The sequence below is a fragment of the Oryzias melastigma genome, linkage group LG3, assembly GCF_002922805.2.
Source record: "Oryzias melastigma strain HK-1 linkage group LG3, ASM292280v2, whole genome shotgun sequence".
NCBI classification, from domain to species: Eukaryota; Metazoa; Chordata; class Actinopteri; order Beloniformes; family Adrianichthyidae; genus Oryzias; species Oryzias melastigma.
The window spans coordinates 14,030,365-14,043,517 of record NC_050514.1 but is presented as its reverse complement, the minus strand read 5'-3'; the positions used below and the strand labels follow the sequence as shown (position 1 = coordinate 14,043,517).

Genomic DNA, 13,153 nt, shown 5'->3' with positions numbered 1-13,153 from the left:
TCAATTAGAATGTATGTACAGAAGATTTAGAGAAATAAAGTTTATTTATTGTGGAAAGTTCTACAGAAACATCTGTAATCATGTTTCCATGTTTGAGTTTATATGATTATTGTTAAAAGATTTTACGGTACAGTGGGCTGTGTCTGTATGACAGCCCCTTCCACAGTGTTTCTACGTCTCTGTGGCTGAGCTTGAAGACTCACTGTCTTGTATTAACCCGAGGGGGAAAAAATAAAACAAGGGGACCTTTTTCCTTTCTTTTTTTAAATGTTTCAATAAGGCCAGACCCGGCAGCCTCCGGACCCCACAGCGACGCTGTCTGCCAACATATGGCGTGAGTGAGCTCCGCCACGGGAACAAAAGCCTCTGAAAACATCACGTGCCCAAAGCTGAGTTGCTGATTGGCTGATGCTACAGAGAGACCTGTCAAACTTCAAATGTTTCAATTTTGGCCACGCCCCCTGATTCCCGCTGTATCGCTCAAATCAATTCAAATCGACTTCAGATCACCTCTTGTCGCGTCCGTTCCATTGACTTAACTTTGAAACTGTCCACCTCCGCCATGCAAATCGCATTCATTGTGAATCCACCTTAACACTGCAGTTTCACAGTGAGATACATGAGCTCATTTAAGTCTTGACACAACAAAAAGTCTTATTCTTAAAAAGCCTATTGCAAGTAATCTGTTCACTTTGCATAAAATTTTTTTTTTAAATCGAAAAAAAATAGGAAAAAATGACGACAGGGCACTATTAAGGAAGAAAAATGCCAGTAAAAACACTTGATTTAATGGTTTTATTTATTGGTTTATTTTAAGCAACAAAAGAATAAACGATTAAGATAATAAAAATTACTAAATACAAATAAATCAAACCTATTTTAGATGATGTCCCAGTGGGACTTCATTGGAACAAAATAAATGTTTCACTCTTATTTCCCTTTACATGGCATGTGCGCTTCTTTACATGATTTAATATATTGTTCTGTAATTTGGCTTCAATGCTAACAGACATCATCCACACACTCTCTTTTATGAACCATGGAAAATAAAATGCTGTGAAAGAATGAAAAATTAAGATGGGAGTGCTTTTTGTAAAAAAAAAAAAAACTCAAATTGATGTATCCTGTAATATAATTGGGATGTTTTTTTCATATTAGTGGAATAAGAACTGGCTGCCTATGAACTTCCATAATCATTATTCCTAGATTACGTTCACAAAGTAGAAGTCCTCGACACCTCAATTACAGACAAGACATTTTCCAACTTTTCCTTTGATTTGGGTGTGGGATATTTTTTTCCTGCCACTATCATGTTTACAGAGTGTACAGTACTTTACAACCAGTAAAAGGAAATAAAAACTGTCAATAATTAGATTTAAAAAAGAACATTAAATATAACTGGTGATAATATCTTACTTTTTTGCTTTGAAGTGCTACAAAAAAAAAGGTCAGACCAACAAATAAAAAGAACTGACTTCAGGTTCAGCCTTTGGCTGTAGAGCCATATCTTCAGATATTCCATTTCATTATCTTGTGCCGATTTCTCTGTTTTTCCTCATCAAGCTCTCTGTCAAAAAGCGCATAGATGCATTCCCTTGAGCGTCCATCCTTTTCTGCAGGTATGGAGAAGTCTAACAGGATTAGAAAAGTGCCTACACCAATCAGCCTGTTTGACAAAGAAGCTGCTGTCCAAGACAAAGAAGCAAACAGCCACAATTGTGCGTCTGAACTGAGCAGTGACTCTGAATAATCCGGCTTCCCTTTAAACCCTCTGACTTAAAACCCTGAAGAAAGACTTTCTATAGGACCTGGCAAACTCCCGACTTTCTCTCTTTCAGTCAGTCTCTCTTTGTTTTCTTTACATTTTTTTACACTCTGTTCTGCTCCGGATCAGCTCTCAAGCCTTGAATTGGAAAGTCAGGCTCAAAGTCTGTGAGAATCTTGAGGAGAGGCCCCAGAGAGATCCAACGTGCACACTCCCATGTGTAAAATAGATGAGGTGTACTGCCCAAGTCCATTGCTCTAGGATGGCACACTAATACCTTACATTTGTAGTAGGTTGGTGTATCTCCCTGCATAGTCTCTAGAGCGAGGAAATTCCACAAGTGCAGACAGCCAGACAGATCTGAAGAAGCTCCCAAACCCACTAGCTATACTGGTATCTGCTAACTAAAAAAAATCAACTCCAGTTGGCCACAAATGCCTTTGGTAAAAGCTTTTTTGGGAGGTTTTCACTGCCGTTAAAACTGGAACTCATGGACTGTGGATCAGCATGTTTTAGTTGTTTTCTTGCTCCTAAACACATGATTTAAAGTAAAGCTCGTAAGTGGAACCACCTGAATAAGTTCTGTGGAGACCTAAGAACAAGTTACAGTTATATGAATGAGGTGTTGGAAGAAGGAAAATCAGTAAAACTACACTGAGGTCCCTAGAGACCAGGACAGAGAAACACCAGCCCTCTGGTCCCTGCGCTCACTGTCAACACTAATACTGAACAGTAGAATTGGTGTGGATGTGACATGGAAAAGTGACATGCCTCAGGACGATTGGTTCGGTGGTAGGTCGATGATTGTCTGGGGAGAAAAACAGATGAAAGCCATCCTTACTAACAGTAGGAATCTTAATGAAATCCTTGCAGTAGTCTGTAGGTCTTACATAGTGAGTCATCGGTTCTGTTTTGTATTTTCATGGCTGCAAGCAGTGAGAAGACATAGAGGAAGAAGGAATTAATACAACTGATATGCCAACCTCTGAAGTTGTTTTTTTTTTTTTTTTTTGGAACATGGTGAACCTGAAATAACATGTAAACTCCACACAGAGGAATGTCCAAGCTGGTATTAGAGTGCATCCCTAAATGCAACAGAATAATTCAGTACAATCACCTGCTTATTTCTGTGTTTAATGACTCTGTTCCTGATCCAGGATGGGATACCTCAGGACATCATCAAACCTCCTATCAATACCAACATGCCCTTACACTGCCAGACAGGTATACACACAGAGGAGCAACACAAGTATGAGCAACAGCAGCCAGCTGCATCATTTAATTCAGGCAGATTAAAAATACTTTTAACTCTAGAGATGTTAAAATGAAAATCCATCATTCACCAAATCTATTAGGTAACAGTCTGCTGTTGAGGAAGCAAATAAGACGCAGATAAGAACCAGAACCTCATGGGTACGAAACTTTAAATAAAAGTTTCAAAATTGTTTGTGATCAAATATAGAGTCAGCCCAGTCTTTGGTGGGGACAAGACAAACAGTTTGGATTCTCCAGAGTTTAAGTGTGACTCGTTAGACATAAAAGTCAAATGTAGAGCTGAAAAAAGTTGCAGATTAAGCACCCAAAATAAAAAGAGATATGTATTTTGTCTTAAGTTTTTAATCAGAATATTGTTGCATGCATCTATTTCACGGTAAACGATGATTCAGAAGAGGGTCAAAAAGAGGTCAAAAAGAGAAGTTACCCATTTTTATGGCAAACTCTTAAATGTTTCAAACATTGAGACCTTACAGTTTTATAGAAGCTAATGTTGGTTTAGTCCACAAAAAAACATCACAAATATTAAAAGCATAGTAAAGTTTTAATCTAAGATCATCTATTTGCATCAAAAATTTGCTCTACATCACAACTGTGAACTGACAGCAACAGACAAAAAGTGACAGCAAAAGAAAAATTTAAGACAAAAAAAGTAAAAAAAAAAATGACTTAAGGAAATTTGAAGAAGTAGAAACCAGGCCACAAACAAAAACTGTGTTAACAAATATTCATCTCAATCCATTTACTTTTAGACTAATACAATCGTTTTATCTAAAACCCAAAACCAGATTGGTGAGATGACCGTAGAGGTTTTTTAGTGAAAACAAGAGAGACAGAGGAGCATCTCAAGTCCCATAAAAAGCAGCCTTTTTACCCTGACAAAGGCAAGGAGCCAATGCCATGACCAAGATAGAACTTTTACTGGAAGCAAACAAAGCAGCTGAAGTCCGTGGTGTGAAGCTGCTAGGGCTGCTCACAGCACCAAACCTGCCTTCACTGTTTTCAATCCGAAATTCTTGGACAAGTGTTAATTGCAAACGAGTAGTTTGTTAAACAAAATTGCAGCTTTGGGCCTGACTTTAGAGAGTGCCTTTGGTCTATAGCTCTGAGAAGCACACAAAAGAATATTAAAGTTGGTATAAAAGTAGACTTTTGTGAGCTTTTTAGCACTTAAAGTTAGTTAGGGATGGGCATACCAAAGAAACCAGAAAGTGCACAATGAAGATTTACAATGAGAGTATAATAGGTCATATAAAGAATGCTGAGAACATCTAAATACACACAAAATCCAAGCTGTCTTTCGTTGTTGGTCAACCCACAAAAAAAAGAAGCATCTTTGTCTTGTTGCCTCTGGATATACATCAGCATTTTGATGCATGAGGACAAAGATGATGCTCAGCTGACCTTGTGGACTGACTGATTTATGTTTCTTTTTGTCTGTTTTCAGGCAGATTAAAAATATTTTTCAGAGAAGTCAGAGCCAAGATGTTGTGGTTTGTGTGGGCGTTAGCCAACCCAGTGGTGAGTTCACTGGACTTTAACGGTATTCATGCTCTGAAACAGTAACCCTGCCGCAAAAAAAAAAAAAAAACGTTCTTTTAGCTGCAGGCGTATGAGATATACATATATATTTATATCCTCCAATATAAATAAAGCTTGATTATATTGCTGATTCATCGAATAATTTATTTTTACAAGTCAGGGTCAATAACAGAAGTTGATACTCCGGATGCTATTCATCCACTGCAATTATAAATATCACAACACTTGAATGATAGCAGCCATCAGTTTTCTCAGTTTAGGCTTGCATTTATCAGCACTTCCTAAGCTCCCAGCAAAACAGAAGCTTACAAGTTCCACAAAAAAGCTGACTTACTCTGCCTGTCTGATTTTTTTTTCATCCCAGACAGAAAAACCAAAATGACTAAACTGACTGGAAGAAAGACCACAAGCCACAGAGTGTTAATGGACACAACAGCCTCATGCCGCAGACGTTTAAGGAGCAGGAGAATGTACTTGAGACTGACAGCTCGTCTCTAGCTGCTCATCATGCAATCATCAGTAGAGGCTTTAAGGCACACTATGATTTACCTACATCTGTCCGTTTTACGCTTTTAAACTGAACGTATCCTTGTGTTTATTCTGCTCAACTGCACAAGTTAGCAAATGAGTTTGTATTATATTTTTCATAATGTGTTCCCTGATAAGATTTAAGATAAGTCAAAACAATTGCGACTTCTTCCGCATCTGTGAATTATGGTTTTTGTCTTTGCTGATCTTATTTTCACACCGTTGTTGCTTCCCGGTGAACGTATGACAAGTAAAATGAAAAAACATGGAGGCACGAGGCTCCACACCAAACACCTGGGTTTCAGAGAAACTGCTAAGGTGCACACACATGTGGAGACATCAATCATCAGCTCCTTTATAAGGTTATGTAGCCACTGAGTCAGGCTGCAACTCATAATCAGCTTGTACGATTCACACACTAATGTGATTTACTGTAAGCCGTGTCTCCTTTAGTGTGACTCTGCAGCCGCACTGTTTGGAAAAAGCACCAGAGTTCTCAAATAAAAGAAATAACCAAAACTAACTAAAATCTAGTTAAATAGGTAAAAAAAAAATTACCTATTTTACAAACTTTTAGTGAAAAAAATGTGAAAAATAATATTTAAAAAAAAGGTGCTGTAGCTAATTATGCATTTCTGCAATACAGCATGCTTGTGGTTTACAGCATTCAGTAAAGAATATCACAGACACAAAGTTTGTTTCTTTTTTCTACATTTGTATTTTTGTTCCAATTCTTTTCTAATAAGATTTTGGAAGGTGGTTTATAACTTGGTTTCTTCTATAATAATATTTTTGTTCTGAGATGTGATATATTTTTCCATGTAGGGAAATAGATGTAAAATTATGTGATTTCTTCAAAGCTGAACCTTTGCTGTGGCAGTTATTTCTACTCATTTAACTCTTGATTTTCCTGTTCTAGCAGTTAAGTCTGTGCAAAATGTGCTTTTTTTTTGTCATAAATGCTTTTCCTAAATCGATGCTCATCCAAGAGGAGGTCATTTCTTTGACTTGACATTTCCAGCCTGCTGCTCCGTCCTCAGGCCCCTCAACAGCTGATTCACAGTGCAGACACTTTGACTTTTATGTGGCTCCTGGTCGATGGGGTGATGGGATTGTACAGGCTCGTTGCCATGGATCTGAGACAAACCTGCATGCTATTGAAAAAACAAAAAAAAAAAGATCTCCCCTGAAGCCTGGGCTCACCGGGCTGCATATTTGAGAGGACAAAGAGCAGAAACCTCACAAACTGCAGAAAAACAAAACATGCTGCTCTCTGACAATCCCAGAACTGGGGGGGAAAGGTGATACTCTGTAGGGCCAAAACCCCCACTGACACTGTACTTCCAACCATTTATTATTTTATCTTTCTTTTGACTTTAAAATAACTTGAAAAGTGGCAGTTAGAGTTGTTTTAGGTCAAGGTTATTCATATTTAAAAACAGCAGGACATTTTTCTTAAAGGAAAAGCAACTTTTCTAAATCTAATAATTCACTTTAAGAAACAATGGATTTTTTTTTACCGTAATACTCTTATAGATTTTAATCATTTCCTGTTATAAAGCCCAAACGACAAGCTGCAGCTCTCCCTGGAAATGTTAAAATAGCATTTTATGGGTTCCTCAGAGTTATGTCCTCCAGCATTTCTTCATCCCTCCTCTCTTCCTTCAGCTGCATCGTTTAATGAGGCCTAATTGAAGGCTTTGCACAAGACAAATGATCACATTAGCTGACTCCCTTTTACCTCATCCATCCCGCCTGTCTGTGTTTGTAATGCATTGTACATTCTGCTTGTTTACGGCTGTCTCTCAAATTACAGTGCAGGCTGCCAATCATCACGAGGCACCATAAATCTGCAGGACTGTGGCCCGAGAGGTGAAAGACTTTTCCTCCACTGAAGCTGTTGGAGACACTTTAGTGTGACTGTTTTTGGCTGACAATGTCTGTTTCTTTTGAATTAAAAAGAGAAAAAAATATGAATTGGCTTATTGGATTTAAAAAAAACCAATAGCATAATTTATGTTTTGATGATTGCCTGAACAGAAACAGTTCCATTCTAGTAGATTACCCAAAATAGTGCTGTAAAATTATAATCAAACGGTATTCTTCAAAGTTACACTGATTATTATTTCATATTTCCCTTTACTATTATGTTAAAACAGTCTAATCTAGTCAATCTGAACTGTTATTTCCTTGTTTTAATCCCAATATGTCATTTTTTTATGATTATTTAAGCTTTTAACACCTCAAAATAGATTAGCTGTGTTCAATTTTATTTTAAATTAAATAATGTATTAATAATGTAATGTAAATTTAACTTTATTTACATAGAACTTTCCTGCTTTACATAATAATATACTGTAACATAAAATTAAAACATGTGGGCATGTAAAATGAACTTAAAAGTTATGCTTAAAAAAAAGTGACCACCTGCAGCACCTGAGTACCCGAGGGCTCTGGGAGGGCCATAAACTAAAAGTAAATCTGAGGAAGATGAAGGTCTAATTATTCCCCTATTTCTTGTTTTGAGCAGTCACTTTAACGTATTTTAAGTTGTTCCAAAAACAGACGTGAGCTCCAATAAGCAGAAAAACATTGAGATTTGTCTCTGATTACACTGACGTTTACAATAAATATATATATTTGAAAATATTCTGCCTTTTTTCACCTTTAGGTTTCGACAAAAGTCAATCCTAATCTGAGTGAAAAAGTTATGATTTTGTTTTTCTGCCCACATCCAGACAGAAGCTTTGATGTGAGGGATTTCTGAGGGAATAGGGACCTCCCCAGAGAACAGCATTACTCGAAGGGCTTTTCCCCCGCTTGGCTTTGTATCACAGATTATACAGGGGCAACATTTCAAAGTGACAGCCGGTTAAGTGTAGAGAGGGGCAAGGCTGGAGCTGAGAAATCACAATAAAGCTAAATGACGACAATTTAGCAGGTTTTAGTTCAAATATCTTAGGAGGAAATGCAATGGAAATAGTCACAATGCAAACAATTATCTTGTTTTTCCAACACTTTATCAATAAGAATAAATGAAGATAAAACTAATAGGATGCAACCTGAAGAGCTTTGCTGCCACTTGAATCAACTGACTGAAAAAACAGTTTAATTTGGCAGAAGTGATCTGACTGAGCTTCCAGATCCTTAAATCTTCTATGACTTTCAGAGTTTTATTTTGAAAATCCAACTGGAGCCCTAGAAGTTTAAGCGAGAACCTAAGTACTAGCTACAATCAACCTAATATTTAGGCTAAAACCAAACACAGATGTAAAGAAATGCTGTTTACGAACAGATTATATAGATAACGAGGGTTTGTGTTGCACCGGGAGGAGTCTTTTGTTAAATTATAAGTTCTGAAATTAGGGTCACTGTGATGCAAATCGCTTCAATTAGAGATATTTGGACATATTTGGCCTTGTATTCTACTATAAATCTATCCAACAGTATCTTTACCATCATTTGTCATGCTTTGTACACCAAAAATGTAAGAAATCCTCCTGAAAAAGCCCGAACTGGTGGATGAAACCTCTTCAAAAGCAGGGCATCGCCCCCTCAGCCTGCAACTCAAACACTGTGATCATGAGAGGCTCTCCCTGTAAATCATGCGAGTTTTTTGTGGAGGATAACAGCCCTTCTTCAGACTGAGAGGCATCATTAAAGTGAATTGGCATAATGATAAGTCTTCGACTGTATGTTCGAGTCATAAGCGCTGCATCTGTTGCACACCCAGTTCAGCCATCAGTTAGAGGAACAAAGCACACTGGGCAGGCAGTGAGCAACAAGGACAAGTCGCAGCGTGTCGCGGCTGGGCAAGAGGATGGAGAAAGGACAATAGAGCCCAGAAATCAAAGCCGACTTTGCCGATTTTCTATGTTTCCTATCTTGTAGACGTGACGGCTTTATTCTCGTATCAGAACACCTTGCACACAGACAAGAGGCTTTCGCTAAAAGCCTCATTTAATGTCTGCAACAAACATTTGCCCCTACAGATGACCTCCCAGGCTCTAACAGGAACAAACAGCAGATATCTGCCCTGAGGATCAGATGCCTGGGGCAGATCTAAAGCTCTGTTTCAGTCTCAAGTAAACCCAAATACACATCAACCGAACGCCCCCAGAAGCGCCGGCGTCTCAAGGTAAACTCCCTCTGGAGAGAACACTCCACCATGAAGACAGTACATCGGCAAGATAAACATCCGTGCTCAGCACGTGTATACAAAGTTAAGGCACTCGTGCTCCAACACACAAAGCGTTTACCTTGAAAAGCGGCCACGTAGCGAGATATGAGAAGTTTCAGCCCAGAGCTGGATGTCTGCAGAAGGTCCTGGATGTCTCTTCGGGCCAGCACTTGGTACTTCTCCTCCATCTTTTTGGTGCAACACGTTGAGTTCTTGGAGATGCAGACCTGAAGGTCTTTACCTACGAGTTCAGAAACGTAAAACTTAAGCAAAAAGTGGTGAAACTTAAAAAATATAAATATTTGTTCTCAGTTGCGTGTATGTATTCAAAGGTTTACATCATCACCGTTTATCTAAGCTTGTTTTAAATTCAGTTCTCTTTACTTACTTTTAATTGTATTCTAATGATCACATCTTTAATATTTCTTTTGTTTCTTTTAATGTTTTATATAAAGCACTTTGAATTGTCTTTGTACATGAAATGTATTATACAAATAAATTCACCTTGCCTTTATTTACAATGTTTCAAACACTACATCAAAAAGACAAAAGTGGAAGCCAAAAAGATGACATTTTAATTTTATGGTAATTTATTTTTATAGTCGATTCATGTCTAAGATGACTGAAAGTGCCTTAGATAAAACAGTAAAAGAACATTTAAAAGAAGTAGCATTAAAGGAATAATCATCGCTTTATCCTTCAGAGACATAAGACACACTTTTGAATTGATGTCAATGCTACCATTATGATCAATAAAAATCTATTTCCTTTGTATGAATAAAACACAAATATAAAGAGAAAACACCCTTTTATTTAAAATATGAAACAGTTTATAATGTCTGCCAGATGTTCACACGCTTTCCTTTCAAAATAAAAGACACCTTGTGTCACATAGAATCAGCTCAATGCAGGTAGTGTACTGTCAGTAAAAAACAAAAACAAGTTTATTTTACCATTTGTAATAGATCTCTGCCAAAAATACATAAATCCAACTCAAGAAATAAATCGAAGCAAATTGTGACTCACTGTATTTCTGAACCCGTAAGGAGCACTTAAATATTGTTCTAAAATAGAAAATCTTCTTTATAATCCAGTTTATAATCCAATTCGCCTTAATTCTGTGCTTTCTGACTTCCAATTGATTTTCCGCAAAAATCTGCTCTCTAAAATGTTTTAGCTTAGTTTTTAAAAACTAAAAACTTTATTTTTCTTTAACCAGAGAGCCACAATGTAAGAATAGAAGAGCCACATGTGGCTCTGGAGCCGCAGGTTGCAGACCCCTGATCTAGTCAAAGCAATTCAGAACCAATGCTCACTACTTTTAAAAAAAAACAAAGTAAATATGAAATATAAATATTTTTACAAAGACTTCTTTAAGAATCCTCTGTGTTCTGATGATGAAAACTTTGCTGGTTTATTAAAAAAATTGAAATACATTTTTTTTCAACTAAAGAAATAATGTTCAAACACAATGCATTGTGGTCTATGTTCAATAGTGAGCATCAACGTACACTGGTGTTTTGCAGAGACTTTGGAAAATTTCTAGAACTCTTAATTTTGTCATTTTTGGAACTTCCTGGAAGTCTGTGATGAAAACCCTTATTATTGTTTTATTTTCTGGTATTTCCCTATAAATGATGCACTACAGATACATTTTCCTTTGTTAGGATACAGAAAACTCTGCATTTGTGAGATGTTGGAAGATTTGGGGGTCTTTTTTTCATGTTCATGTGTATTTTCCAAGTCTGACAGTCAATTTTCCGATCATTCCAACACCATAATGAACGCAGCGCTTCTCAAATTTATGTTTTTCCCTGACATCAACTCATTGTTGCAATTGGCACTCAAATGAGAACAAAAGTCAGTTTTAAATAAAATCTCTATATACATTTATTTTCAGTTAAAATTAAAAAACGTTTTTGTCCAGACTGCATGCTATTTCTTTCTTGTATGACACAAAACATGCCACCCATCTCCTCCTGGTTCGGCCCTTCCATCAAATTTCAGAACCCTTTGTGGAAAAGAACTTTAAAGTCTATCTGCTGAAAAACAATCCAAAAATTGACCATAAACAACAGCTAACTTCAACACGACAACATTTGCTACAGCATGACTGTAAACCTCAACTGCAGAGTGACTCTTGTATTGAAATATAACCCTAATTTTAACCAGCATCATCAGCTGATTCTGGCTTTTACAACCCAAGTGAAGCAAAACTTCTAGATTCTGAATTATCAAAGTGTCCGTTTTAGCCCCTTGAATGAAGGTGAGCTATTTGCACTCATGAGGAATAATTAAAATATCTTTACGAAGAACCCAGAACTCTTCTGCGGCCTCTCTGACAAGCCCGGGCAGGGTGTTCCGCCCTGGAACTCTATCTCAGCAACCTCGCAAGGTGCAAGAATGAGCAGAGCAGCCGAGGGCCCACAGGCTGGAATTCAAAGGCTTCCAGATAAGGCAGCATGAAAGTGGCCCCCGGGTGCAGGTTTTCCAGCATAACCAAATCCAGCTTCAACATTATACCCTGCAGCCAGAATTCAAACTTTCTGATCCAAAATGTTATCTATGTTTGCGCTTCTAAAATAGAGTTGGACATAATCCCACCTAGCACCTCTGGACATCCTGGAGGCTACGTTTCAGACTCAATTATAGATAACACTCCAGAATCAGAACATTTAGAGAGCAACTTTATGACAAAGATTTACATTTTATCTTCATCCGGAGATGATCCAGCAGCACTACTGGCCATTTGAAACCCGTTGATGGACTAAACTTCACTTTCTCAGTTGGAGTGGGTCATTAGGTCACTGGCAGCCCATGTGAAATACCCACACCCAGAAGTTACCCTGTAGGTGAAGTTCAGAAAGTTAAATTTACCTACATTTACACAGAATAATGATGACTGAAACCCACTTATGTGCTCTAAGCACACAAAGAAAAAAGTTTTTTCTTTTTCTTTTGGTCCAGAAGAAAGTAATCTCGGCAGCTTTAGCTTGCAGTGTCAAGGGGTTAAAACAGCACCATTAACAAAGCCCTACTTATACCATGAATCTATACATTTTTAGCTTTTTTTTCCATAATGAAGGGTAATTTTGAACACATTTCTGCTGAGATCACTCCAATTTTAACTAATAGTTTTCTTCTGATTATAATAAAATTCAGATTCAAAAAAAAGTATTGTTTTGGTGTTAAAAGGATAAACTTGTGATCTGTAAACGTACCTGTTGTAGGACCTAAAGGGAACTGGCTCGGTCCAAATGCCATAAAAACTTTGTGCACTTCTTCGCAGTTCTTGGGACTTCCAAGCGCAGAGACAGAGCAACACGCGAGGAGAAAGCAGCATGTCCACAGCACGGCCATCTGACTCCAATGATGACTTTATAATCCCAGAGTTTAGAGAAAAATATTTCCTCTTAGTTTAGACCCCAGGTGTCAGGTGAGGCAGCAAAAAAACGAGGTCCCGTTCAGTTTTGTATTGAATCTTTACATCACGCAGCTCGGAGAAAGTTGAGGCGCAGACTGTTTGGAAACTGCGTGTCCTCCAACTTACTGCCGGCTGGACAGACTGTGGAGGCGGGAACCAAAACCATACCTGCGATCCACGTCTGCGCTGCTATAAAGAAGCTCGGACAGCTCCATCTAGTGGGCGGACCTCGCAGTGACACTGTGGTTTGTGATGAATGTGTTTTGTCACAGGAATTTAAAAATAAAAAACACATTCAGAAATTTCCTCCCATTTAAAATGAGTTTATAGTTTGCACGTAAAAAGCCAATATATTGGTAGTGATATACAAAGATGCAACTTATTTATGAACAAATTATGCATTATTGGGGAAAAAAAACCTTCAAGAACATTTTTGTAA

The 13,153-nt window shown here is 37.6% G+C and overlaps 1 protein-coding gene across 1 annotated transcript in view; it reads right to left on the bottom strand.

The window, feature by feature from the left end:
- Positions 1 to 12,899, bottom strand: part of gpc5a (glypican 5a) — a 142,625-nt gene extending 129,726 nt beyond the window's left edge. The window contains exons 1-2 of the mRNA XM_024296262.2: positions 12,512 to 12,899; positions 9,370 to 9,531 (exon numbers count right to left, since the gene is read on the bottom strand). Of these exons, the coding sequence (XP_024152030.1) occupies positions 9,370 to 9,531; positions 12,512 to 12,650 (301 nt within the window). The 5' untranslated portion in view covers positions 12,651 to 12,899. The remainder of the gene's footprint in view (positions 1 to 9,369; positions 9,532 to 12,511) is intronic.
- Positions 12,900 to 13,153: the final 254 nt, after the last annotated feature.